Source organism: Schistocerca cancellata, chromosome 9 (genome assembly GCF_023864275.1).
Source record: "Schistocerca cancellata isolate TAMUIC-IGC-003103 chromosome 9, iqSchCanc2.1, whole genome shotgun sequence".
Lineage (NCBI taxonomy): Eukaryota > Metazoa > Arthropoda > Insecta > Orthoptera > Acrididae > Schistocerca > Schistocerca cancellata.
Genome location: NC_064634.1, coordinates 123,862,762 through 123,890,335, shown reverse-complemented (window position 1 = coordinate 123,890,335; position 27,574 = coordinate 123,862,762). Strand labels below are relative to the sequence as shown.

Sequence of the window (27,574 nt, the reverse complement as noted above, 5' to 3'; positions counted from 1 at the left end):
CAAAGTGGGACTGATCATACTCCGGCCAGTGGGATTCCAGGCCATAATGACCAATGAAGGTGTATCTGGAAATGCCATGGACAGTGGTGGGATCTCAACCTATCTACCATCCGTAATGGTGCCTGACAACCAGGAGTGATGATCTGGGTTGCCATTTCAGTACGTAGCAGGACCTCTTTGGTTGTTAACAGTGGCACCCTCACAACACAGCGCTGAGTCGAAGGTATTCTACACCCCATTTCGTTGCCCTTCATGGCAAGCCATCCTGGGCTTACATTTCTGCAAGGTAATGACCTACTGCCTTTGTGCTTGAAAAACCCTACCTTCACTTTCAAGGTCACTGGTTCTCTCCCCAAATTGAGAACGTTTAGATCATTATAGGCAGGGCGCTCGAAGCCGCTCGGGATTTTGCCATATTCGACAGAATTTGGCATGACATCCCTCAGGACATCCAACAACTCTCTCGATCAGTCCCAAGGGCATAAGAGCCACCTGCACCTACATAGTAAACAAGAGACCCACGTTCGATTCTCGGCCTTGGTACAAATTTTCACTTGCCGATCAATCTATATACATAAAGTCACATCTGTATGAGACCTGTAAAGTCTCTGAACTAGTGTCATTTTGTTATCGACTTGCCCAATTTGTGAATCTCTTTCGCTTGAATAAATCATCAATTTTTTGTGAAATTGTAATCATTTGTTTGTCTGTACAGGCACATCACATCTACCGATTTTCGCCCCATTCGGATAACTCCTTCGTGGTTCGTCGTTTCCTTTGTTTTCTTTTTGTCTTTGCGTATTTATAACAGCTGTGAAAGCACAGTGAAGAACATTCAAAAAAATTTTTTTGTTTATAATTTTACGTGGTTGATCCCACCTGGGTAGATATTTACGCTCTATGACAGCATACTCACGGCCAAAGAAGTGTATGAGGTTGGGTAAGGGGACGTCGGTCCAGTTGGTGCGTGGCCCCTGTCCAGAGAAGGGCGTGACGGCAGTGATGTGGTGACCTTGCGCGTGAAGGCCCATGGCTATGGCACGCCCCAGGTTCCAGTGGCTGCGTGCCCCCATGGGGAACACCACCAGCACGTTCGCCGCACGTGCAGACTCCGGCAGGCGCATTAGCAGCAACAGCACGGCTACCACCGCCTTTGTTTGACTTGGCGCCATCTGCGAAGGTAACCACAACAGAATCAGAACACTCCGAGATGCAAGGGAAGGTATCAGCTACCAATGTGCGAAAGTACATCATGGGCGAACAAGCAGTACGCACGTCACGGACAATGGTTATAAGTATACATTCAAGTCGAACAGTATCCACTCGTCCGGGCCACTTTTATTTGACTCAGCCTGCACAAATAAGTTTAGTCTGGACATCTGTATTTAACAGTTATTTAGTCCCACTCCGACTTGAACGTTACACAGATTGATGTGTACTGTTCGATGATTACGGACGATCATTCGTTCATAGCGGCTGGTTATAATGGCGGTAATTGACGTTCTGCTCCGTCTGGTAATAACTCCAGACTGGAACTGACGAGTTGTAATTGACGAACTGGAACAGGAACTGAACGTTGCCAAGTGTCGGCAATGCGCCGCCATTTATGAACAGTCTATTCAGAGGAAGAAGCATGTAATTCTAGGTACCAGTTCCCACTGTGATGGCTGACATTGCTATAGGAGTATGGAGTGGAGTACTTTAAGGTCTCATGGTGGAAGCATAAAACGGTTCTAATTTATGAGCGCCATCCCTGTGGGGACCGCTCGGAACTTTGATGTGTCTGGCATGAAGTGTGTCTGCATGGTGGCACTCTCGGGTAGTACTGCCGTGTACCAAATGATTATGTACACATCAGAACTGTACCAGGTCACTGTGTACACATCACAACTACAGCATTGCAATGGATATGATTTACAAATCCCTTTGCTTCATACACATAAAGAAAATGAACTGGGAGCTGAAAGAGTCGGAACTTAGCTTCCAAAAGTATCTTCTGAAAGATAAGAACCAGTGGAACTAAGTTGTTAGTTGTTGGCAGGAATGCTAAGAGACCGAAAATTAGTGTTGCATGTACGTCGACGATGAGATCGTTATAAACGCAGTTACGCTGTGGTAAGACAGAAAAGAGGAATAAAACAAACGGTATCATTTTTATAGGATAAATCCCTTCCCTTTGTCTTAGGTGATTCAATGAGATTCTGGAAGAAACCTAAATGTGATTGGCTGGACACGGATTTAAAATCCATCCTTCCCGAGGGCGAGTCCACTGTCTTAATGCAGCTCTAGTCCCCATCTGGCCATCCAGATTTCCATTTTCCGTGATTTCCCTGATTCAGTTAAAGCAAATGTCGGAATGGTTCCTTTGAAAATAACATCTTTGGATTCCTGCCAACCTTAACTCAGTCCCTAATGACCTCTTTATCGTCATGCTAACTTCCAATTTCATTTATTTAGCTTAAACGCTAACACCACTTCGATCGGTGACAGGATTTGGTGACAAATCAATAAAAACGTGATATTAAAAATCAACAAAAGAACAAGGTTATTTTGTTATCCAGAGCGCATCCTTTCCTTTGCTTTCTCCAAATTAGACCCCAAAATTTGGAAAAAGTGCATTCTAGGACAGAAGAAAACTTAATGATCACGTCCATGATCAAGCTGATCAGGAAGGAGTTTCATGGCTCAAATGGCTCTGAGCACTATGGGACTTAACATCTATGGTCATCAGTCCCCTAGAACTTAGAACTACTTAAACCTAACTAACCTAAGGACAGCACACAACACCCAGTCATCACGAGGCAGAGAAAATCCCTGACCCCGCCGGGAATCGAACCCGGGAACCCGGGCGTGGGAAGCGAGAACGCTACCGCACGACCACGAGCTGCGGACGAAGGAGTTTCATAAGTCCTTTGCTATTCCGTATATGACTACTAGAAGATCGTGGATAGTGGTACTGTGTCGAGAACATCTCGTTGATAATGTACTATTTAGGTAATCTGTGCTGTTGTTGACATAAACCTTTTCTGTTTATGCTACCATGTCTTATTGTTAAAAAACTACACTGCTGAAAAAAAAATCGCAACACTAAGAAGGAATCGTCCAACCGGAAAGAAAGTTGGTACTCGGATTTCTACATCTGAAAGGTGATGTCTGTGCAAATTTCGCACCAGTTGCCAATGGGTAGCGCTAGTAGCACCACTATGAGGATGCAAATCAGGTTTGATTTAAATACACGTTGTAGCGGTCGTGAGCGTTAGTTACCTTTCAGATTGGACTTGGTGAGCATACGTTAGACAACGACGCCTTTTCGGCGACAAAGACGCCATTATCAACATCTCACTGAGTTTGAACGAGGTTCTGTAATAGTGCTACGAGAATCTGTATGTTTCTTCTGCGATACTCAAAAAGACTTGGCAGGAATGTAGACGCTGTACATGATTGCTTGCAGCGATGTTCAAGAGAATGTACACTCGCAAAAAGACCGGACTCCGAACAGTGACGTGGCAGTCCTAGGGGGATGACCATCTTGTTCGGCACACTTGCAGATAGACTACGCGCTAAACGGAAGGGGCTGCTCACGAAATTCCGAAATCCGATCTTCGCCGAGGATGAAGAGCATATATAATTACCACCAACTTTCAAATCTCGCAGTGATCACCATTCAAAGATAAGGGAAATTAGAGCTCGTACAGAGGCGTTGAGACAGTCGTTTTTCCCTCGCGCGATCCGCGAGTGGAACAGAAAAGGGGGGGGAGGGGGGGGGGGGGAAATATGACTCTTGCGCGAATTGTGCCCTCCGCCACACACCGCTTGGTGGCAATCGGAGTATATATGTAGATGAAGATGTAGACAGCTTGAACACGAGATTGGCATTCCTGAAGACAGTGTACATCGTATTCTTACACGTTACCGGTTCCATCCTTACCTTTTACACATACGTCAAGAATTGCATGGGAATGATTTCCAGAATCGTGTAAAGTTCTGTCGGTGGGCACAGCGGTAAAACCTCGCCATCCTGAACTTCTTCTCCAATGTTCTATTTACCGATGAATGTTCCTTTTCCAACAAAGGACAGGTAAATACAAGGAATGTGCATTATTGGTCCAGCGCCAACCCACGATGGCTTAGACAGGTGGAACATCAGCGTCAATGGAGAGTTAACGTCTGGTGTGGGATATTTGGTACTACAATTATTGGGCGTTATTTCATCAGTGGCAGTCTAAACGGCACAGCGTATCCCGACTTCGACGGATTCTTCCTCCTCTTCTGGAAGATGTGCCGCTATGAACCAGAATGCTTATGTGGTATCAACACGATGGATGTCCAGCACATAATGCCTTGCGTGCACGTCGTGTTCTGAACCGAAGACAGATGGATCCAAAAATGGCTCTGAGCACTATGGGACTTAACTTCTGAGGTCATCAGTCCCCTATAACTTAGAACTACTTAAACCCAACTAACCTAAGCACATCACACACATCCATGGCCGAGTCAGGATTCGAACCTGCGACCGTAGCGGTCACGCGGTTCCAGACTGAAGCGCCAAGAACCGCTCGGCCACCCCGGCCGGCCAGATGGATTGGTTGAGGAGGAATAGTTACTTGGCCTGCTAGGTCTCCTGATTTGAATCCACTGGACTTTTTTCTTTGGGGATGCATTAAAGACGTTGTCTATCGCGATATTCCAACTCCAGAGGACATGTAGGAACGCATCGTGCTTGCTTGTAATTCTCTTCAGCAGGCAACACTGAAAGCAGTAAACAATTCTTTCATTCAATGAGTGCACCAGTGTAGCGGTGTTCTGGACACCACTTTGAGCATCTTTGTATGTTATACTTCTGGACAATGCTACAGGAGGGTCAAAGCAAATTTTGTATTATGTTTTTACTTGGTTTTCATTTGTTTTCTGACAACTCCAGCAAGTGGACGAGTTTGTCGTCCCGGGCTCAAAGTCAGTATTGTGTTATGTAATTAATAACGTTGTGTTTCAGTGAATGATACACTGTAATACATTTTGAATAGGTCGTTAGGAGAGGAAATGAATTACCAAATAAAAAATACAAATGGCTCAAATGGCTCAAATGGCTCTGAGCACTATGGGACTCAACATCTTAGGTCATCAGTCCCCCAACACTTAGAACTACTTAAACCTAACTAACCTAAGGACATCACACACATCCATACCCGAGGCAGGATTCGAACCTGCGACCGTAGCGGCCGCGCGGTTCCAGACTGTAGCGCCTAGAACCGCATGGGCACACTGGCCAGCTAAAAAATACAGGATGCCATTTAAAAAAGTCATACCTCTGTTCATATCTTTGTAAAAAACAAAGCTACAACGAAGTCGCTCATGCTGATTGATGTCCCCCTGACGGCTAAAGAACATCTGCTTGAAACATTTTGTAATTTGCATCTGGAAAAACAGTTATTTAGGGTGGTCAAGATAAATGGGACATTCTGTATAGTTCATTCAGCATTGTCTTCTCATATTTGGATAGTTTTATCAAATTCCAAACCCTACTCATAACACTACAATGCAAGCGTACAGAATAAATTCTACTTAGCGGAGTACAACGGGAATCTTCTTGGGTTGGGCGTAGCTTGGCTTGGGTGGGAGTAGAGGTGGCTGCCAATTCTGCTGATAACGTGCAGTAGCTTGCCTGCCTGGCTAACAGGCGAGCATGGACAGGTTGAAAGTGCAGTGTGCACACCTCCGCAGAAAACCTAAATCTGGATGTCCAGAAAGAAGTCTGAAGCGTCACCATCCAGATTACATGGCCAGCACCTTACTACTTCGGTCATAAATACGTTCAGACTGTCGCCTCGAGGACTGCCTCCTATGGCCACAAGTGGTGGGCAAGAATGTGAGATCTGCAGGGCACATGAGAGTCCAGGTGACTGAACAAACGGTACGACGGTCGAGTAGATCTGTAGGAGACAAAACGTAACACAGTATGCCGTCTTCATGCCTGGTTTTTAGACGTCTGCATTATTACCCTTCTTGTTTCACAAGGGCGTGTGACGCATCAGTAGACCTAGATCCTTATCCCTACCACTGGTATCTAATGGTATTAATTATTCATTAATTAGGAAAGAACTATTTTTAATACCTTTCGAACCTTCTTTTGCCCGGCGTGGTGCGTCATCTGGACGTGGCGTGGACTACAAGTCGATGTGCTTGCCTACAGAAAAACTGAGCCACGCTGCCTCTATAGCCGTCCATAATTGCAAAAGTGTTTGTGGTGCAGGATTTTGTGCACGAACTGAGCTCTCAATTATGTTCTATGAATGTTCGTTGGGATTCATATTGGGATTCATACTGGGCAATCTGGGTGACCGAATCATTCCCTCAATTTGTCCAGAATGCTCTTCAATCAAATTGCGAATAGTTGTGACCCGGTGGCACGACATCGTTTTTTTGGGAAGATTAAGTCCATGAATGGCTGCAAATGATCTCCAAGTAACCGAACAAAATTATTTTCAGTCAGTGATCGGTTCAATTGACCCAGAGGACCCTACCCATCAAAAGGTTGGGGATGAAAGAGCAGTATATCCCACATCGCTAACTACCCATTCTTTGGTCATCCAGTATTTGAGAATGAGAGCACTTGGAGACTTGCAGCACACTTTACACGTAATGTCAAACCTTTTCTTATTGACAACTCCCACAAAATTATTAAGGGGATAAAGGTTATCGTTTAGTTCAAAATGGTTCAAATGGCTCTAAGCACTATGGGACTTAACATCTGAGGTCCTCTAGACTTAGAACTTCTTAAACCTAACTAACATAAGGACACTACACACCTCCATGCCCGAGGCAGGATTCGCACCTGCTTTATAAACTGTAAGGCGGGTACGCCCTCTCCTCCTATAATATCGTGGCATCTTCTGTGTGAGCAGTCCAATGCCGTTGTTCGAGCGGCTGCACGAAGACTGTCGCTTTCTTAACAAAATCATTACGACACTTAACAGTTCTCGGCTGACGCTGTGGATCAGACCTTTTCCAAATCCGATGTTGGTGTGTTATCCCGTACGCGTGCTATAGTCTTACTAGCACCACGCGTCTCATTTGTCTTGTCATGTTTGTAAACACGGAGAGATAAGCGGTTGCGTAATGACCAAGGTCGACGCTCACACAGAGTATCTCCCATGTGGCTGATGCAATAGGCTAGTTAATTATTTTTCTTCATTTAATATATTTTCTTTGGTAAGGATAAGGGAAAGGAAAGATTTTATTTAATTTCTATAATAACGGGGTTAGAAAATTTTAACAGACGGGACATCATCGCTTATCGGACATTTCACATCGCAAAGGTCTACAACAGAGATATGGGTAAATCATATTACCTGTCCACCATGCCTTTCGTTCTGAGGACCATCGTAAAATAAATGAATCTGAAAGGGTGCTGACAATTGTAAAAAAATTAAACTCATCGGTGACCTTACCCATTATTATAGAAATTAAATAAAATCTTTCCTTTCCCTTATCCTTATGAAAGAAAATATATTAAATAAAGGAAAATAATTAATTAGCCTATTGCATTAGCCACATGGGAGATACTCTGTGGAGCGTTGACCTTGGTCATTACGCAACCGCTTATCTCTCCGTGTTTACAAACATGACAAGCCAAATGAGACGCAGACAGTATCCTCTTACGCCGTTGTATGTACCTGCAAAAATATATTATTTTACGGCACATAGTTCAGGAGGTATAACGTCAAATACCGGAGCGTCTGAAAAGCTGCACGACGTTTTAATTTCATTACTACTAACGTTGTTCACAACACATTTTGCAGACAGTATGCACATATACCCATGAATATACCTACAAAATTTTGTCATTGTGCAGCACAAGTTTAGGAAAAATTGATGAATAAACATTATGTTGCGTGAAAATGAGACTGCAGGGCGAAATTGCCTAGACATACTGGTGAAATATGTGTACAAAGATGAGTAATGTGTCTTAAATATGTGTGAAATATACTTTACATATGCTAATGTGGGCAAATCTACGGGTAAACGGCTCACCCTAAACCCCTGCACGGCCTTAAATCAAATTTGGTACACGTATTCGATACAATATGGAAAGAAAAACTGTAGGGATAAGAATAACCAACCTCCTCTTGGGATGAGTGTAATAACGTGGAGAGAGAAGGGAGGACAGCAATGGGAAGGAGGTGATGGGCACATCTCGGAGGAGGGAGAGGGAAATGGACAGAGAGAGAAAGGAGGATGTTTGGACAGAGATAAGAAAGAGGAGAAGATGGACACAGAGAGAGGGGAGAGGAGGAGATGGACTGATAAAAGACTGGAATAAATACATAAACGTGCAACGGAGGATACTCAGTTAGTAGTGAATATTTTAGTAGGTGGTAGTAGAGACTAAGAGACTAATTCGAATAGAATATTAGATACAACATAACACGTCGATTTTTTATTGGTTACAAGGGATAGATATGTTAGAATGTTACCCAACCAATCACTCACATAAGGTGAGGGGCAAAGGCGACAAATGATTAGATTCATATTTGATTTTCATGCACCTCTTACTTGGGTGCAGTTTTAAAGTCTCTTGACAACAACTCGTGTAGTTCTTCTGAGGTCCTCTCGGCGTCATTACATAGGGGAATCACTGTTCACAACCCAAAGGATCAATAGCTCTCTTTTGTTTAATTTTTCTTTGTAGACTTCATCTTTCAACCATCGCCAAAGGCAGAAATCTAAAGGGGTACAGAAAGCTGGCTAAAGCGTGAAATAAGTTCTGCAGAATTTTTTACGAAGTCTCAGACGATGTTCAGGAAAGATAGATTAGGCAGAATTGGAGGTGGAGTGTTTGTGTCTGTAAGTAGTGGTTTATCTTGTAGTGAAATCGAAGTAGATACTCCGTGCGAATTGGTATGGGTGGAGGTTATACTTAACAGCCGAACTAAGTTAATAATTGGCTCCTTCTAGCGACCCCCAGACTCTGATGATATAGTTGCTGAACAGTTCAGAGAAAATTTGAGTCTCGTAACAAATAAATCCCACACTCATACGGTTATAGTTGGTGGGGACTTCAACCTTCCCTCGATATGTTGGCAAAAATAGCACTCCGTCTTCAGGCCACAAGTGGCCCACCGGGACCATCCGACCGCCGTGTCATCCTCAGGTGAGGATGCGGATAGGAGGGGCGTGCGGTCAGCACACCGCTCTCCCGGTCGTTATGATGGTTTTCTTTGACCGGAGCCGCTACTATTCGGTCGAGTAGCTCCTCAATTGGCATCACGAGGCTGAGTGCACCCCGAAAAATGGCAACAGCGCATGGCGGCTGGACGGTCACCCATCCAAGCGCCGGCCACGCCCGACAGTGCTTCACTTCGGTGATCTCACGGGAACCGGTGTATCCACTGCGGCAAGGCCGTTGCCAGTTGTTGGCAAAAATACTTGTTCAAAACCGATGGTAGGCAGAAAACATCTTCCGAGATTGTCCTAAATGCTTTCTCCGAAAATTATTTCGAGTAGTTAGCCCACGGACCCACGTGAATTGTAAATGGTTGCGAAAATACACTTGACCTCTTAGCCACAAACAATCCAGAGCTAATAGAGAGCATCACGACTGATACAGGGATTAGTGATCACAGGGTAGTTGTAGCTAGGCTCGATTCTTCCAAATCCATTAGAAACAAACGCAAAATAATTTTATTTAAAAAAGCGGATAAAGTGTCACTAGAAGCCTTCCTAGGAGACAATCTCCATTCCTTCCGAACTGACTATGCAAATGTCGACGAGATGTGGCTCAAATTCAAAGATTTAGTAACAACAGCAATTGAGAGATTCATACCTCATAAATTGGTAAGAGATGGAACTGATCCCACATGGTACACAAAACAGATCCGAACGCTGTTGCAGAGGCAACGGAAAAAGCATGCGAAGTTCAGACGAACGCGAAATCCCGATGATTGGCTCAAATTTACAGACGCGCGGAATTTGGCACGGACTTTAATGCGAGATGCCTTTAATAGGTTCCATAACGAAACATTGTCTCGAAATTTGGTAGAAAATCCGAAGAAATTCTGGTCGTATGTGAAGCACACAAGCGGCAAGACGCAGTCAATACCTTCGCTGCGCAGTGCCGATGGTACTGTTACCGACGACTGTGCCGCTAAAGCGGGGTTATTGAACGCAGTTTTCCGAAATTCCTTCACCAGGGAAGACGAATGGAATATTCCATAATTTGAAGCACGAACAGCTGCTAGCATGAGTTTATTAGAAGCAGATACCTTAGGGGTTGCGAAGCAACTCAAATTGCTTGATACGGGTAAGTCTTCAGGTCCAGATTGTATACCGATTAGGTTCATTTCAGATTACGCTTATACAATAGCCCCCTACTAAGCAATCATATACAACCGCTCGCTCACCGATAGATCTGTGCCTACAGATTGGAAAATTGCGCAGGTCGCACCAGTGTTTAAGAAGGGTAGTAGGAGTAATCCATCTAACTACAGACCTATATCACTGACGTCGGTCTGCAGTAGGGTTTTGGAGCATATATTGTATTCAAACATTATGAATCACCTCGAAGGGAACGATCTATCGATACGTGATCAGCATGGTTTCAGAAAACATCGTTCTTGTGCAACGCAGCTAGCTCTTTATTCGCACGAAGTAATGGCCGCTATCGACAGGGGATCTCAAGTTGATTCCATATTTCTAGATTTCCGGAAAGCTTTTGACACCGTTCGTCACAAGCGACTTCTAATCAAGCTGCGGGCCTATGGGGTATCGTCTCAATGTGCGACTGGATTCGTGATTTCCTGTCAGGAAGGTCGCAGGTCGCAGTTCGTAGTAATAGACGGCAAATCATTGAGTGAAATTGAAGTGATATGTGGTGTTCCCCAGGGAAGCGTCCTGGGACCTCTGCTGTTCCTGATCTACATAAATGACCTGGGTGACAACCTGAGCAGTTCTCTTAGGTTGTTCGCAGATGATGCTGTAATTTACCGTCTAGTAAGGTCATCCGAAGACCAGTATCAGTTGCAAAGCGATTTAGAAAAGATTGCTGTATGGTGTGGCAGGTGGCAGTTGACACTAAATAACGAAAATTGTGAGTTGATCCACATGAGTTCCAAAAGAAATCCGTTGGAATTAGATTACTCGATAAATAGTACAATTCTCAAGGCTGTCAATTCAATTAAGTACCTGCGTGTTAAAATTACGAACAACTTCAGTTGGAAAGGCCACATAGATAATATTGTTGGGAAGGCGAGCCAAAGGTTGCGTTTCATTGGCAGGACACTTAGAAGATGCAACAAGTCCATTAAAGAGACAGCTTACAGTACACTCGTTCGTCCTCAGAATATTGCTGCGCGGTGTGGGATCCTTACCAGGTGGGATTGACGGACGACATCGAAAGGGTGCAAAAAAAGGGCAGCTCGTTTTGTATTATCACGTAACAGGGGAGTGAGTGTGGCAGATATGATACGCGAGTTGGGATGGAAGTCATTAAAGCAAAGACGTTTTTCGTCGCGGCCAGATCTATTTACGAAATTTCAGTCACCAACTTTCTCTTCCGAATGCGAAAATATTTTTTTGAGACCAACCTACATAGGTAGGAATGATCATCAAAATAAAATAAGGGAAATCAGAACTTGAACAGAAAGGTTTAGGTGTTCGTTTTCCCAGCGCGCTGTTCGGGAGTGGTAAAGAGATAGTATGATTGTGGTTCGATGAACCCTCTGCCAAGCACTTAAATGTGAATTGCAGAGTAATCATGTAGATGTAGATGTATGTTCCCTTTGCTGTCCTTCCATGTCTGTAGGAAGTGGTGGGCAATACCATACCTGGAACAGAGTGTGAACACTGCAGCCCATTGTATTTTCAATAACAAACGAAAGACCCAATTAATGAGGAGCATACACAATTACATATTTGTATAGCTGAGGCTGCTGAAGCTGAGGCTGCTGGAGGTTGCAGAATTATGGCTCCACATTAGATGAGCCTGTACTGAGTGAGGGCTGCAACTACCTACGTCTTTCACTTAGCAAATAATGGCCAAAAACACAGCCTATTGGAAATCTTGGAGATCAACAAACATTTAGCTCACAGTCATGATTTAATCTTATGTGACCAAGTACAGCTTAATACATCCGTTCTCTTAAACTTCGCATAACCATGTCAGTTTTCCATTACTTTCCACACTGTCTGTTTCTTCCTATTCCTCCATTTCCCTGTGTTTTTTTCCATTTCTTTTAATTTTATTGCGATTGCCTATAAACTCCATCTATTCTAATAATAAATGAAAAGCACCAGTTTGCTTTTGTTCTACATCTATTCTGTTGTTACAATTGTTAATTCTTTCTTTTACTTCGTTTCTGTATCATTTTCCATGTGAATTACTTCTTGAAGTAGTATTGTCAAGTACTGATTTTATTTTATTTTATTGAGGTTGTATGTTGACACTGCTTTGTGAGATTAGAGTTAATCTTTTCCTGTTTACTCAAAACTGCATTACCAGCGCACTGTCAAAGATGACATTACCTGTGTGTTTGTGCCTTGTGATTAGCGGATGGTACGTCTTGTGCCGGTACCTGAGCCCCTTACCATGTGTGTTCCACTCACGAATGGCGCGCAGGAAAAATGATCGTCGGTAAGCCTCTTCAACGGCTCCAGTTTCTTAAATTTTGTTGTGGTCATTACACGAGATGTATGTCGGAGGAATTAATTTGTTATCCTACGGTTTCCGGAAAGCAAAACTCGAAATTTCGATAATAAACCTCCCAGTGATACGCAACGCCTCTTTTGTAGCATCTGCCAATGGAGTTCGTTGAGCATCTTTGCAACGCTCTCGCGCCGCCTGAACGATTACGTGACGAAACGTGCCGCTCTTTGTTGAATCTTCTCTCTCCCTTCTACCAGTCCTACCTGGTAGGGATCCCAGATAGTCGAACAATACCAAATAATCGTTCGAATAAGCGCCTTATAAGCCTCCTCCTTCTTGGAGGAGTTACATTTCCTTAAGATTCTCCCCATGAATCTAAGTCTGGCATCTGCTTTTCCAACTATTTGTTTTATGTGGTAAAACAGAAATGAGCGTTTGGGTCATTGGCCGGGAGGCCCCTTACGGGGCAGGGCCGGCCGCCTTGGTGCAGGTCTTATTACATTCGACGCCACATTGGGCGACCAGCGCGCCGGATGGTTTAGATTATATTAGATTTACTTTTATTACAATTGATCCGTAGTGAGGAGGTCCTCCAGGATGTGGAACATGTCAGAAAAACAACAATACACGACAAATATTTACAACTAAAACAAGTAAACTAATGTACCATTCCACAGGTCCCAAGTGGAATGATCGTCATTTTTTAAATGAACATTAAGAGTCATTTTACAAATACTAATGCACTGAATTTAAAATAAAAAAGTTTTTTATTTATTTATAAGGTAATAAACATGTAATACAACTACTGTAATACTTATTTACAATGAACACATTACTGCACTGAAATGGTGCAGAAGTTAGATTAAACTTACACACACACACACACACACACACACACACACACACACACACACACACAAACAGACACACACACACACACACACACACACACACACAAATTTTCAATGAACACATTACTGCACTGAAATTGTGCAGAAGTTATGTTGTAGTTATATACAAATCAGTTGGTTTTACTAAGAAATTCATCAATGGAGTAGAAGGAGTTGGCCACCAATAAATCCTTTAGGCTTCTCTTAAACTGAATTTCATTGCTTGTTAAGCTTTTTATGGCTGCTGGCAAGTTATTGAAAATGTGTGTTCCTGAATAATGCACACCTTTTTGTACAAGACTAAGTGACTTTAAATCCTTGTGAAAATTATTCTTATTTCTAGTATTGATTCCATGAACTGAGCTGTTGGTTTGAAAAAGTGATATATTTTTAATGACAAATTTCATTAAGGAATAAATATATTGGGAAGCAGTAGTTAGTATCCCTAGTTCCCTAAACTGGCTTCTGCAGGATGTTCTTGAGTTCACACCACATATAACTCTTACTGCACTTTTTGTGCCCGGAAAACTTTAGCTTGGCTTGATGAATTACCCCAAAAAATTATCCCATATGACATTATGGAATGAAAGTAAGCATAGTATGCCGACTTTTTCATTTTTATATCCCCTATGTCTGACAAAATTCGCATTGCAAACAGAGATCTGTTAACACGCTTCAGCAGTTCTGTGGTGTGCTCCTCCCAGTTGAATTTATTATCAAGCTGTAATCCCAAGAATTTAACACTGTCCACTTCTTCTATCTTCTTGTCATCATATGTTAGACATATACTCTTGGGACACCCCTTACAAGTTCTGAACTGCATGTAGTGTGTTTTTTTCAAATTTTAGTGACAAAGAATTGGCTAGGAACCAGTGATTAATGTCCACAAATATTTTATTGCCTGATCTTCCTAAGACTACACTTGATTTGCTATTTATTGCAATGTTTGTATCATTGGCAAACAAAACAAACTTGGCATCTGGTAATGTTACTGATGAGAGGTCATTGATATACACAAGAAAAAGTAAGGGCCCCAAAATGGAACCTTGTGGGACCCCACATGTAATTAGTTCCCAGTTGGATGATGCCTGATAGCTTGATACATGTCTCTTTCCTAACAACACCCTTTTTTCCTGCCAGAGATATAAGATTTGAACCATTTTGCAACATTTCCCGTTACACTGTAATATTCTAGTTTACTTAAAAGGATATTGTGATTTACACAGTCAAATGCCTTTGACAGATCACAAAATATACCAGTTGCCTGCAATTTTTTGTCTAATGAATTAAGCACATTTTCACTGTAAGTGTAGATAGCCTTCTCAATATCAGAACCTTTTAGAAATCCAAACTGTGACTTTGACAGTATGTTATTTGAGATAAGATGGTTATAAAGACGACTGTACATTACTTTTTCGAAAATTTTTGAGAATGCTGGCAACAGCAGAAACGATGACGAAGACAACACAACGCCCAGTCCCTGAGCGGGGAAAATCCCCGACCCAGCCGGGAATCGAACCCAGGCCCGTAGGTCGGCAGTCCGTCACGCTGACCACTCAGCGGACTGTTTTATGTGGTCATTCCACTGAAGGTCGCTCTGGATAGCTGCTCGTAGACATTTTACGGTACATACTGTTTCCAGTGGTTTGCCATCAATAGTATAGCTATACAGCAGTGGATTTCTTTTCCTCTGTTCGCGCAATATGTTACACTCATTGAAGTTCAGGTCAACTGCCGGAACTTGCATCATTCATTCTGCAGGTAATTCTGCAAATCTATACTATCTTCTGGCGTTGCTACTTTGTTGTAGACAAATGCATCATCTGCGAACAATCTCAAAGGACATCCGACGCATCCTACTACTAGATCCTTCATATGCATTGTAAACAATGACAGACCTATCACACTTCCTTGGGGTGTTACGGAAATTGTCATTACATCTGTTGATTTTGTTCCGTTAAGAACGATAAACTTCTCTTACAAGGGGAGCAAATGCTTTCGCATAATCTTTGCAGAATCTTATAGGTGTCTCTGCTAGTCCTGACGCCTGTCAACTACTAAGTGATTGTAGTTGTCTTTCCGGTCCCAGATAGGTTACCTCAATGTCTGCCATTTCGATGTTCGTACGATGACGGAAAGGAGAGGCTGGGTGACGAGCTTCCACGGTGAAACAATTTCGGAAGACAGGATTCATTGTTTCGGCATTCTCTCTGCAAGTGCCAGTATTCTCTCTGAGTAAATGAATAAATGATTCCGAATAGCTTACTGATTTTGATTTTACATAAGACCAAAACCTCTCAGGGTTTTTGTTCAGATTGGTTACCAAAATTTTACTTTCAAAGTCACTCAACGCTTCTCTTATTGCTCTTCTTACGCTCATTTTCGCTTCATTCAACTTTTGTCTATCACCTAGGTTTTAAGTTCAGTCTGAGATGAAGCTCTCTTTGTTGCTGGAGTACTTTCCTAACACGGCTATTAAGCCGGGGTTGGTCTTTCCCAACCGTTAAGACCTTGCACATATTGAACGACACTTATGAATTTTCCCATTTATGCTCCACATCTTCGTCCACATCACTGAATATTTTATGCTGACCACTCAGATACTATGCAATTTTTATACTGTCACTCTTGCTGCGCAAAAATATCTTCCTATTGTTCGTAAAATTCCTCGTAAAACCCGTAGTCATAGTTGCTATCAGAACTTTATTGTCACTAACACATTAAGTTAACTGATTCGTGTAAGCTCAGGTCTGTTTGTTGCTAAGAGGTCTAGGATGTTACTCTCATGAGTTGGTTCCCTATATATCTGTTGGGTTGGGTTGTTTGGGGAAGGAGACCAGACAGCGAGGTCATCGGTCTCATCGGATCAGGGAAGGATGGGGAAGGAAGTCGGCCGTACCCTTTCAGAGGAACCATCCCGGCATTTGCCTGGAGTGATTTAGGGAAATCACGGAAAACCTAAATCAGGATGGCCGGACGCGGGATTGAACCGTCGTCCTCCCGAATGCGAGTCCAGTGTCTAACCACTGCGCCACCTCGCTCGGTCCCTATATATCTGTCTAATGTAATTTTCGGATAAGACAATCAGAATACGAATCCCTGTCTTTCGTACCAGTATTGATAGCATGACTCTCCCAATCTATACTTGGCAAATTAGAGTCACACACCCCCCCCCCCCCCACACACACACACACTACAGCAGCATGATCAGGAAAATAACAAACGGTGTTCTGTAAGTTCTCTATGAAGCACTCTGCCACTACAGCTCCTGAACCAGGCGGTCTATAAAAGCATCCAGTTACCATTTTTGATCAACCATTGGTGCGTACCTTCGCCCAGATTAATTCACAGCTGGGGTACGTAACAACTTCACTAGATACTATCGAGTTCTTTATTGTAATACATACGCTACCACAATTGGCGACTAACCTACCCTTACGATAAATATTCCAATCTGAACTTAAGATTTCGTTGCTGTTCACTTCAGGTTTCAACTGGCATTCTGTTCCCAATACTGTCCTGGTAATATAATCTTAACAAGAGAAACTAATTCTGAGACCTTTCCTCGGAAGTTTCTGCAGTTTACTAATATAGTAGTAAACATTTTCTGTATCCGATGTGCGGGGACGAGCATTGTCTGAAAACATTGTGGCTGATGTAACTTCGATTTTGGCAGCAATTCGTATCTGATCCCAAAGGGGTGTTCTGTAACCTAAAAACCCCCAGGTGTATGCCACATCCACTCTGTTACACTAGTGGCCTCTTCCTACGTATAGTAAACACGCCCGAACTTGAAGGGAAAGCTACAATTTTCCGGCCGACAGAGGAGGTCGAGAACATTGCTTCCAGTACCAGCCCGGAGTCAGAGCCTCTGGTTTACACCTTCCACTCTATTCCAAACCAGAGGATCGTGTCTACCCTGGGTACGATGCTACAAATAGACAGCTTAAACTACACCACGCATGCAAAAAGTACCAGAGCTCCAAGCGCTAATAGAAAGCACTGATGCTCAAATCGTTATAGGCACTGAAAGTTCAGCCGAAATTTTTACGAAGTGATAAGTTAAACACGGTTGGCAGTGGCATGTTTGTTGCTGTTAGAAGTAGTTTATCTTGTCGCGAAATTGAAGTAGAAACTTCCTGTGAGTTAGTATGGGCAGAGGTCATTGTTGGCAACCGGAATAAAATAATAACTGGATTCTTTTACCAACCTCCCAATTCAGATGATACAGTTGCTGAAAGGTTCAAAGTAAACATGAGTTTGATTTCAAATACGTACTCGATTCATACGATTATAGTTGGTGGTGGCTAATTTAACCTCGATATGTTGGCGAAAATACATATTTAATAACGGAAGGACGCATAAAAAATCACCCAAAATTGTGTTAAACCCATTCTCCGAAAATTATTTCGAGCAGTTAAATCATGAGTCCACGCGAATAGTAAACGGTTGTGAAAACACGCTTGACCTCTTAGCAACAAATAATCCTGAGTTAGTAACGAGCATCAAAAGCGATTCAGGGATTAGTGAACAAAAGGTTGTCGTAGCGAGATTGAATATTGTAATCCCCAAATCCTCCAAAAATAAGCGGAAAATGTACCGATTCTAAAAAAGCAGATAAAAATTCACTTGATGCCTTCCTGAGAGACAATCTCCACTCATTCCAAATTAATAAGTGTTGATCAGATGTGGCTTGAATTCAAAGAAATAGTATCAGCAGCAGTTGCGAGTTTTATACCATATAAATTAATAAAAACGGAGCTGATCCTCCTTGGTAACACAGAACGGGTCAGAAAACTATTGCAGAAACAACGAAACAAAGACGCCAAATATAAACAGACGCAAAATCCCTAAGATTGGCGGTCTTTTACAGAAGCTCGAAATTTAGCGCGGACTTCAATGCGAGATGCTTATAAAGGTTTCCACAACGAAAATCTGCCAGAAAATTCAAAGAGATTCTGGTCGTATGTGAAGCATGTTACTGGCAAGAAACAATCAATGCCTTTTCTGCGCGATAGCCATGGAGATACTATCGATGTTTGGTTTGTGGTGGGAGATAAGACAGCGCTGCCAAAGCAGAGTCACTAAACACAGCCTTCCGAAATGCCTTCACAAGAGAAGACGAAGTAAATATTTCAGAACTCGAGTCAAGAACAGCTGCCACCATGATCAACGTAGAAGTAAATATCCTCGGAGTAGTGAAGCAACTCAAATCACTTAATAAAAGCAAGTCTTCTGGTCCAGACTGTATACCAATTAGGTTCCTTTCAGTGTATGTTGATGCATTAGCTCCACACTTAACAATCATATGTTGATGCATTGACTTTATAGTTAACAATCATGTACAACCGTTCGCTCGACGAAAGATCCGTACCCAAAGACTGAAAAGTTGCACAGGTCACACCAATATTCAAGAAAGGTAGTAGGAATGATCCACTTAATTACAGGCCCATATCGTTACCGTCGATATGCAACAGGATTTTTGAACATATATTAGAAAACATGGTTATAAATACAAAATCAAATAGGGGTAATGCAGGAGTAGTTTAGTAAGTACAGGTGCAAAATACTAACGCGAATTCTTTACAGACGAATGGAAAAACTGGTAGAAGCCGACCTCGGGGAAGATCAGTTTGGATTCCGTAGAAATGTTGGAACACGTGAGGCAATACTTACCCTACGACTTATCTTGGAAGATAGGTTAAGGAAAGGCAAACCTACATTTCTAGCATTTGTAGATTTAGAGAAAACTTTTGACAACGTTGGCTGGAATACACTATTTCAAATCCTGAAGGTGGCAGGGGTAAAATACAGGGAGTGAAAGGCTATTTACAATTTGTACAGTAACCAGATGGCAGTTATAAGAGTCAAGGGGCATGAAAGGGAAGCAGTGGTTGAGAAGGGAGTGAGGCAGAGTTGTAGCCCATCCCAGATGTTATTCAGTCTGTGTATTGAGCAAACAGTAAAGGAAACAAAAGAAAAATTCGGAGTATTAATTAAAATCCATAGAGAAGATATAAAAACTTTGGGCTTCATCGATGAAATTGTAATTCTATCAGAGACAGCAAAGAAGCTGGAAGAGCAGTTGAACGAAATGGACAGTGCACTGAAAGGAGGATATAAGATGAACAACAATAAAAGCAAAACGAGGATAATGGAATATAGTCGAATTAAGTCGGGTGATGCTGAGGGAATTAGATTAGGAAATGAGACACTTAAAGTAGATGAGTTTCGCTATTTGGGGAGCAAAATAACTAATGATGGTCGAAGTAGAAAGGATGTAAAATGTAGACTGGCAGTGGCAAGCAAAGCGTTTCTGAAGAAAAGAAATTTGTTAATTCCGAGTATAGATTTATGTGTCAGGAAGTCGTTTCTGAAAGTATTTGTGTGGAGTGTGGCCATATATGGAAGTGAAACATGGACGATAAATAGTTGGGACAAGAAGATAATAGAAGCTTTCGAAATGTGGTGCTACAGAATAATGCTGAAGGTTAGATGGGTAGATCACATAACTAATGACGAGGTATTGGATATAATTGGGCAGAAGAGAAATTTGTGGCACAAATTGTCTAGAAGAAGCGATCGGTTGGTAGGACATGTTCTGAGGCATCAAGGGATCACCAATTTAGTTTTGGAGGGCAGCGTGGAGGGTAAAAATCGCAGAGGGAGACCAAGAGATGAATACTCTAAGCAGATTCAGAAGGATGTAGGTTGCAGTAGGTACTGGGAGATGAAGAAGCTTGTACAGGATAGAGTAGCATGGAGAGCTGCACCAAACCAGAATCCGGACTGAAGACCACAACAACTACAACATTTGTTCGAACATTATGAATTACCTCGAACAAAACGGTCTATAGACACAGAGCCAACATGGGTTTAGAAAACATCGTTCTTGTGAAACACAACTAGCTCTTTATTCGCATGAAGTGTTGAGTGCTATTAACAAGGGATTTCAGATCGATTCCGTATTTCATGATTTCCGGAAGGCTTTTGACAATCTACCACACAACCGGCTTGTAGTGAAATTTCGTGCTTACGGAATATCGTCTCAATTACGTGACTGGATTTGTGATTCCCTGTCAGGGAGGTCACAGTTAGTAGTAATTGACGGGAAGCCATCGAGTAAAACAGAAGTGACTTCTGGCGTTCCCCAAGGTGGTGTTATAGTCCCTTTGCTGTTCCTTATCTACGTAAACGATTTGGGAGACAATCTGAGCAGCTTTCTTAGGTCGTTTGCAGGTGACGTTGTCGTTTATCGACTAATAAAGTCATCTGAAGATCAAAACAAATTGCAAAACGATTTATAAAAGATATCAGAATGGTTCGAAAACTGACAGTTGACCCTAAATAACGAAAAGTGTGAGGCCATCCACTTGAGTGCTAAGAGGAATTCGTTAAACGTCGGTTACACGATAAATCAGTCAAATATAAAGACCGTAAATTCAACTAAATACCTAGGAATTACAATGACGAACAGGTTAAATTGGAAGGTACCCACAGAAAATGTTTTGGGAAAGGCTAACCAAACACTACGTTTTATTGGCAGGACACTTAGAAAATATAACAGATCTACTAAGGAGACTGCCTACACTACGCTTGTCCGTCCTCTTTTAGAAAACTGCTGCGCGGTGTTGGATCCTTACCAGACAGGACAGACGGAGTACATCGAAAAAGTTCAAAGAAGGGCAGCACGTTTTGTATTATCGCGAAATAGGGGAGATAGAGTGACTGAAACGATACGGGATTTGGGCTGGACATCATTAAAGGAAAGGCGTTTTTCGTCGCGACGGAATCTTCTCAGGAAATACCAATCACCAACGTTCTCTTCCGAATGCGAAAATACTTTGTTGACACCGACCTACATAGGGAGAAACGATCACCGCGATAAAATAAGGGAAATCAGAGCTCGTACGGAAAGATATAGGTGTTTGCTCTTTCCGCGCGCTATACGAGATTGGAATACTAGAGAATTGTGGAGGTTGTTCCATGAACCCTCTGCTAGGCACTTAAATGTGATTTGTAGAGTATCCATGTAGATGGAGATGTAGACCAAATCAGCCATCCACCGAAAGTAGCCAAGGATTGCCTCAGAATCCAAGCGGCAGGCATCATTCGTGCCGACATGTGGCACTATTTGCAGCCGGTTGCACAAAGTATGCTCGACAGCCGTCGCACGGCCACCTCCAGTGAACAAATCGAGTGCACACTGGCTTTCTTCCCCACCCTGTAACTATTTTCCCACGGGGCTCCATTACCTGCCTAACGTTGGAGCTCCCAATAACTAGTAAAACCATCTTCAGCTCTTGTCCAGAACGAACAGGAGAATCGGCCACTGGCCCAACACGAGAGGCAGTCTGGGCTGACTCAGAGGTATTATCAACACTGGATAGCACCAAGTATGTCCTGCTAAGCCGTAAGGAGGCAGCTGTGCGACTGTTCTCTCTTTCATCTTCCACACAGTAATACGCAAACCCAATACTGTCTCTCACTCAGTTCCGATTGAGGACGGACCAGTCAGGTGTTGTGTATCGATAGACGCAGTGAACAGGAGGTCATCAGGGGAATCCAATGGCAACAGGGTATCGGAGGTCTCGTCACAAGCACCCCGATGTCGCCACAGCTTTGAACATTAGCCAGAAGCCTGTCGATCATAGCCAACACAGCTTCCAGCTGTTTACAGACAGCAGCCAATACTCCTTGTGTCCACTCACAAGCACAGTCCCTAGCCATATCGTACTTTGCACAAAGAAGCAGTAGAGTTAGAAAGTACTAGGAGTCCCGAAAGGAAAGAAAAATTACTCGAATGTGAGGCTACTAAAGTTGGAATTGTCACGAAATATTACACGAGGGTTGTTCAGAAAGTAAGCAACGATCGGTTGCGAAGTGGAAAATACAGTGAAAATCTGATGAAGCTTTGCACAGATGCATCAGGCACTGTGTCTAGTACGCCCAAGGATCGCACCATGTCGCTCTTCTCAGTTATGACCTGACAGTGTGAACGTAAAGATGACTAGCAATTAGCGTCTCCCGCCAAGTATGAGGGTCTGGCGAAAGATTTCGCCTGAAGCTATGCCATCTGCATAACATAACTGTCATGCGGTTCTTTCTACACAATTCTCGGCCGCACTCTGCAGGGGCAATGAAGATGCTCCTGCAGCCTTTTCGATGGGAAGTGTTTGATCACACACAACACTGCCCGTAATTGGCTACCCTAAGGTTCATCTCTGCTCAGATGAACCGCTGGCTATGAAGACAATATTTTGACACAGACAACGAGCTGCAGTCCAGAGTAGAAAATTGTCTAAAAGCACTGGCGGCTGTTTTCTATAACGAGAGAATTGAAAAGTTGGTACAACGCTACGACAGGTGTCTAAGTCTGAGTGGTGACTGTGTAGAGAAGTAGCTGGAAGGTGTATCTAACCGTTGCAAATAAAACAGTTCTGATTTTCACTCGCGACCTATCGTTTCTTACTTTCCGAGTACCCTTGTATAACGTGGAGAATAAACAAACACCAAAAAATGCTCTGCAGCGTTTTTACTATAGCCTGACACAGCAAGATCCACAAGATCTTGAAATGGGCATAATATTCTCTATTGGATACGGATGTATCAACAGTTACTTTTTACTAGAAACTCTGCTTACTCAAAAGCTACTGCAGGAAATAAGTATTTCAACTCGAATGCAATAAACTAAATTATAGGGATGTTGTGTGCTAACACGAGATTTAAACGTAAAGACGTGACGTGGCGCTTCTGATGAAAGAAAAGTAGACAAGGTAACTAGCTAAACACTAGCCTACACAGTATGCAGTAGCAGAAGTACGTGAAAAAAAAACACAAACTGAACTAAATTACTCTGGATCAGGCAACTGCTGCTCCTTCTGGTGCTGCTGCCACCGTTATAGAAACGTCCACTCGACACGGCCTCTGCCGCTGGACTCTCCGTTTTTTTTCTCTTCTCAAATGGCTCTGAGCACTATGGGACTCAACATCTTAGGTCATAAGTCCCCTAGAACTTAGAACTACTTAAACCTAACTAACCTAAGGACATCACACACACCCATGCCCGAGGCAGGATTCGAACCTGCGACCGTAGCAGTCCCGGGGTTCCGGACTGCAGCGCCAGAACCGCACGGCCACCGCGGCCGGCTTTCTCTTCTTTGGAGAAACTTATTCCCCAAGCTATGCAGAGTACAAAACTAACACCTTATCCTCTCTCTGAGCTCAACATCTCACTCATAACAGAGGGATGTTGACTCAAATTTACGGGCTAGCAAACGGAAAGCTGCGGTACACAAAATGGAAACCAGACATCCTCGCTATGGTCCTGACACCATCAGACAGTGTGTGTAGTGCTACACCGTGAAACAATTTGTGTATAGTGTGCGCAGCGACTGCGTGTGAGAAATGAGTGAAGAGTGTAGCACTAGCCTATCACGTTACTCAATACAAACAGACCCGAACTATTTGAAAAAGTTAACGCAGAACAGGGAATCAGCGATCATAAAGCGGTTACGGCATCGATGATTTCAGCCGTAAATAGGAATATTAAAAAGGGTAGGAAGATTTTTCTGTTTAGAAAAAGTGACAAAAAGCAGATTTCAGAGTACCTGTTGGCTCAACACAAAAGTTTTGTCTCAAGTACTGATAGTGTTGAGGATCAGTGGACAAAGTTCAAAACCATCGTACAATATGCGTTAGATGAGTATGTGCCAAGCAAGATCGTAAGAGATGGAAAAGAGCCACCGTGGTTCAACAACCGAGTTAGAAAACTGCTGCGGAAGCAAAGGGAACTTCACAGCAAACATAAACATAGCCAAAGCCTTGCAGACAAACAAAAATTACGCGAAGCGAAATGTAGTGTGAAGAGAGCTATGCGAGAGGCGTTCAATGAATTCGAAAGTAAAGTTCTATGTACTGACTTGGCAGAAAATCCTAAGAAATTTTGGTCTTATGTCAAAGCGGTAGGTGGATCAAAACAAAATGTCCAGACACTCTGTGACCAAAATGGTACTGAAACAGAGGATGACGGACTAAAGGCCGAAATACTAAATATCTTTTTCCAAAGTTGTTTCACAGAGGAAGATTGCACTGTAGTTCCTTCTCTAGATTGTCGCACAAATGACAAAATGGTAGATATCGAAATAGACGACAGAGGGATAGAGAAACAATTAAAATCGCTCAAAAGAGGAAAGGCCTCTGGACCTGATGGGATACCAGTTCAATTTTACACAGAGTACGCGAAGGAACTTGCCCCCCGTCTTGCAGCGGTGTACCGTAGGTCTCTAGAAGAGCGTAGCGTTCCAAAGGATTGGAAAAGGGCACAGGTCATCCCCGTTTTCAAGAAGGGACGTCGAACAGATGTGCAGAACTATAGACCTATATCTCTAACGTCGATCAGTTGTAGAATTTTGGAACACGTATTGTGTTCGAGTATAATGACTTTTCTGGAGACTAGAAATCTACTCTGTAGGAATCAGCATGGGTTTCGAAAAAGACGGTCATGTGAAACCCAGCTCGCGCTATTCGTCCACGAGACTCAGAGGGCCATAGACACGGGTTCACAGGTAGATGCCGTGTTTCTTGACTTCCGCAAGGCGTTCGATACAGTTGCCCACAGTCGTTTAATGAAGTAAGATCATATGGACTATCAGACCAATTGTGTGATTGGATTGAGGAGTTCCTAGATAACAGGACGCAGCATGTCATTCTCAATGGAGAGAAGTCTTCCGAAGTAAGAATGATATCAGGTGTGCCGCAAGGGAGTGGCATAGGACCGTTGCTATTCACAATATACATAAATGACCTGTTGGATGACATCGGAAGTTCACTGAGGCTTTTTGCAGATGATGCTGTGGTGTATCGAGAGGTTGAAACAATGGAAAATTGTACTGAAATGCAGGAGGATCTGCAGCGAATTGACGCATGGTGCAGGGAATGGCAACTGAATCTCAATGTAGACAAGTGTAATGTGCTGCGAATACACAGAAAGCTAGATCCTTTATCATTTAGCTACAAAATAGCAGGTCAGCAACTGGGAGCAGTTAATACCATAAATTATCTGGGAGTACGCATTAGGAGTGATTTAAAATGGAATGATCATATAATGTTGATTGTCGGTAAAGCAGATGCCAGACTGAGATTCATTGGAAGAATCCTAAGGAAATGCAATCCGAAAACAAAGGAAGTAGGTTACAGTACGCTTGTTCGCCCACTGCTTGAATACTGCTCAGCAGTGTGGGATCCGTACCAGATAGGGTTGATACAAGACATAGAGAAGATCCAACGGAGAGCAGCGCGCTTCGTTATAGGATCATTTAGTAATCGCGAAAGCGTTACGGAGATGATAGATAAACTCCAGTGGAAGACTCTGCAGGAGAGACGCTCAGTAGCTCGGTACGGGCTTTTGTCAAAGTTTCGAGAACATACCTTCACCGAAGAGTCAAGCAGTATATTGCTCCCTCCTACGTATATCTCGCGAAGAGACCATGAGGATAAAATCAGAGAGATTAGAGCCCACACAGAGGCATACCGACAATCCTTCTTTGCACGAACAATACGAGACTGGAATAGAAGGGAGAACCGATAGAGGTACTGAAGGTACCCTCCGCCACACACCGTCAGGTGGCTTGCGGAGTATGGATGTAGATGTAGATGTAGACATTATTTGCGAAGCATTTTTGTACACTAGGTGTACTCTGAGGTGAGAGATCATGGGATACCTCCTAATATCGTGTCAGACATCCTTTTGTCTGCCGTAGTGCAGCAGCTCGACGTGGCATGAACTCCACAAGTAGTTGGAAGTGCCCTGCAGAAATATTGAGCCAAGCTGCCTATGTAGCTGTCCATAATTGCGAAAGTGTTGTCGGTGCAGGATTTTGTGTACGAACTGACTTCTCGATTATATACCATAAATGCCCCATGGGACTCATGTCGGGTAATTTGGATGGCCAAATCATTCGCTCGAAATGTCCAGAATTATCTTCAAACCAATGGCGATCCCAGTGACATGCAGCATTATCATCTTTAAAAATTCCATCTTTGACTGGCTACAGCCGGCCGAAGTGGCCGTGCGGTTAAAGGCGCTGCAGTCTGGAACCGCAAGACCGCTACGGTCGCAGGTTCGAATCCTGCCTCGGGCATGGATGTTTGTGATGTCCTTAGGTTAGTTAGGTTTAACTAGTTCTACGTTCTAGGGGACTAATGACCTCAGTAGTTGAGTCCCATAGTGCTCAGAGCCATTTGAACCATTTTTTGACTGGCTACAGTAGCCGAACATTACCATTTCCAATGATTGGTTCAGTTGGATCGAAGGTCCCAATCGACTCCATATAAACAAAGACCACATCGTTATGGACCCACCACCAGCTTGCTCACATTGCCTTGTTGACAGCCTGGTCTCGTGGCTTCGTGAGATCTGCACCTCACGTTAACTCTACGGTCAACTCTTAACAACTAAAATTGGGACTCATCTGACCAGACTATAGTTTTTCCGTCGTCCACGGTCCAGGCCATGTCGTGATGTTAGAAAGGCACTCGCGTCTGTCATCTGCTGCCATAGCACGTAACGCCAGATTTCGGGTATGTTCGTCGTTCGTCCCACATTGATTTCTGCAGTTATTTCACTCAGTGTTGCTTGTCTGTTAGCACCGACAACTCTGCGCAAACGCCGTTCCTCTCAGTCGTCCGTGGTGAGAAGTAATTCCTGGAATTTGGTATTCTCCGTCCACTCTTGACAATGTGAATCTCGGAATACTGAATTCCGTAACCATTTCCGAAATGGAACGTCCCAGGCGTCTCGCTCCAACTACCGTTCCGCCTTCAAATTCTGTTAATTCCCGTCGTACCGCCTTAATGACATCGCAACCCTTTTCACATGAATCACCTGAGGACAGACGTCAGCTCCGCCAACGCAAGGCGCTTCTCTACCTTGTGTGCGCGATACTACCGTCATCTGTATATGTGTATATCGGTATCCCATGACTTTTGTCACCTCAGAGTAAACCGAATGAGGTAGCGCCGTTTCAAACAAGCTGGTCTGGTA

At 43.2% G+C, this 27,574-nt stretch overlaps 1 protein-coding gene across 1 annotated transcript in view; it reads right to left on the bottom strand.

Annotated features, from left to right (window-relative positions):
* The window catches only part of LOC126100644 (uncharacterized), a 290,010-nt gene that overhangs the window by 253,501 nt on the left and 8,935 nt on the right, over positions 1-27,574 (bottom strand). Inside the window, exon 2 of the mRNA XM_049911273.1 lies at positions 917-1,172. Coding sequence (XP_049767230.1) covers positions 917-1,172 — 256 coding nt within the window. The remainder of the gene's footprint in view (positions 1-916; positions 1,173-27,574) is intronic.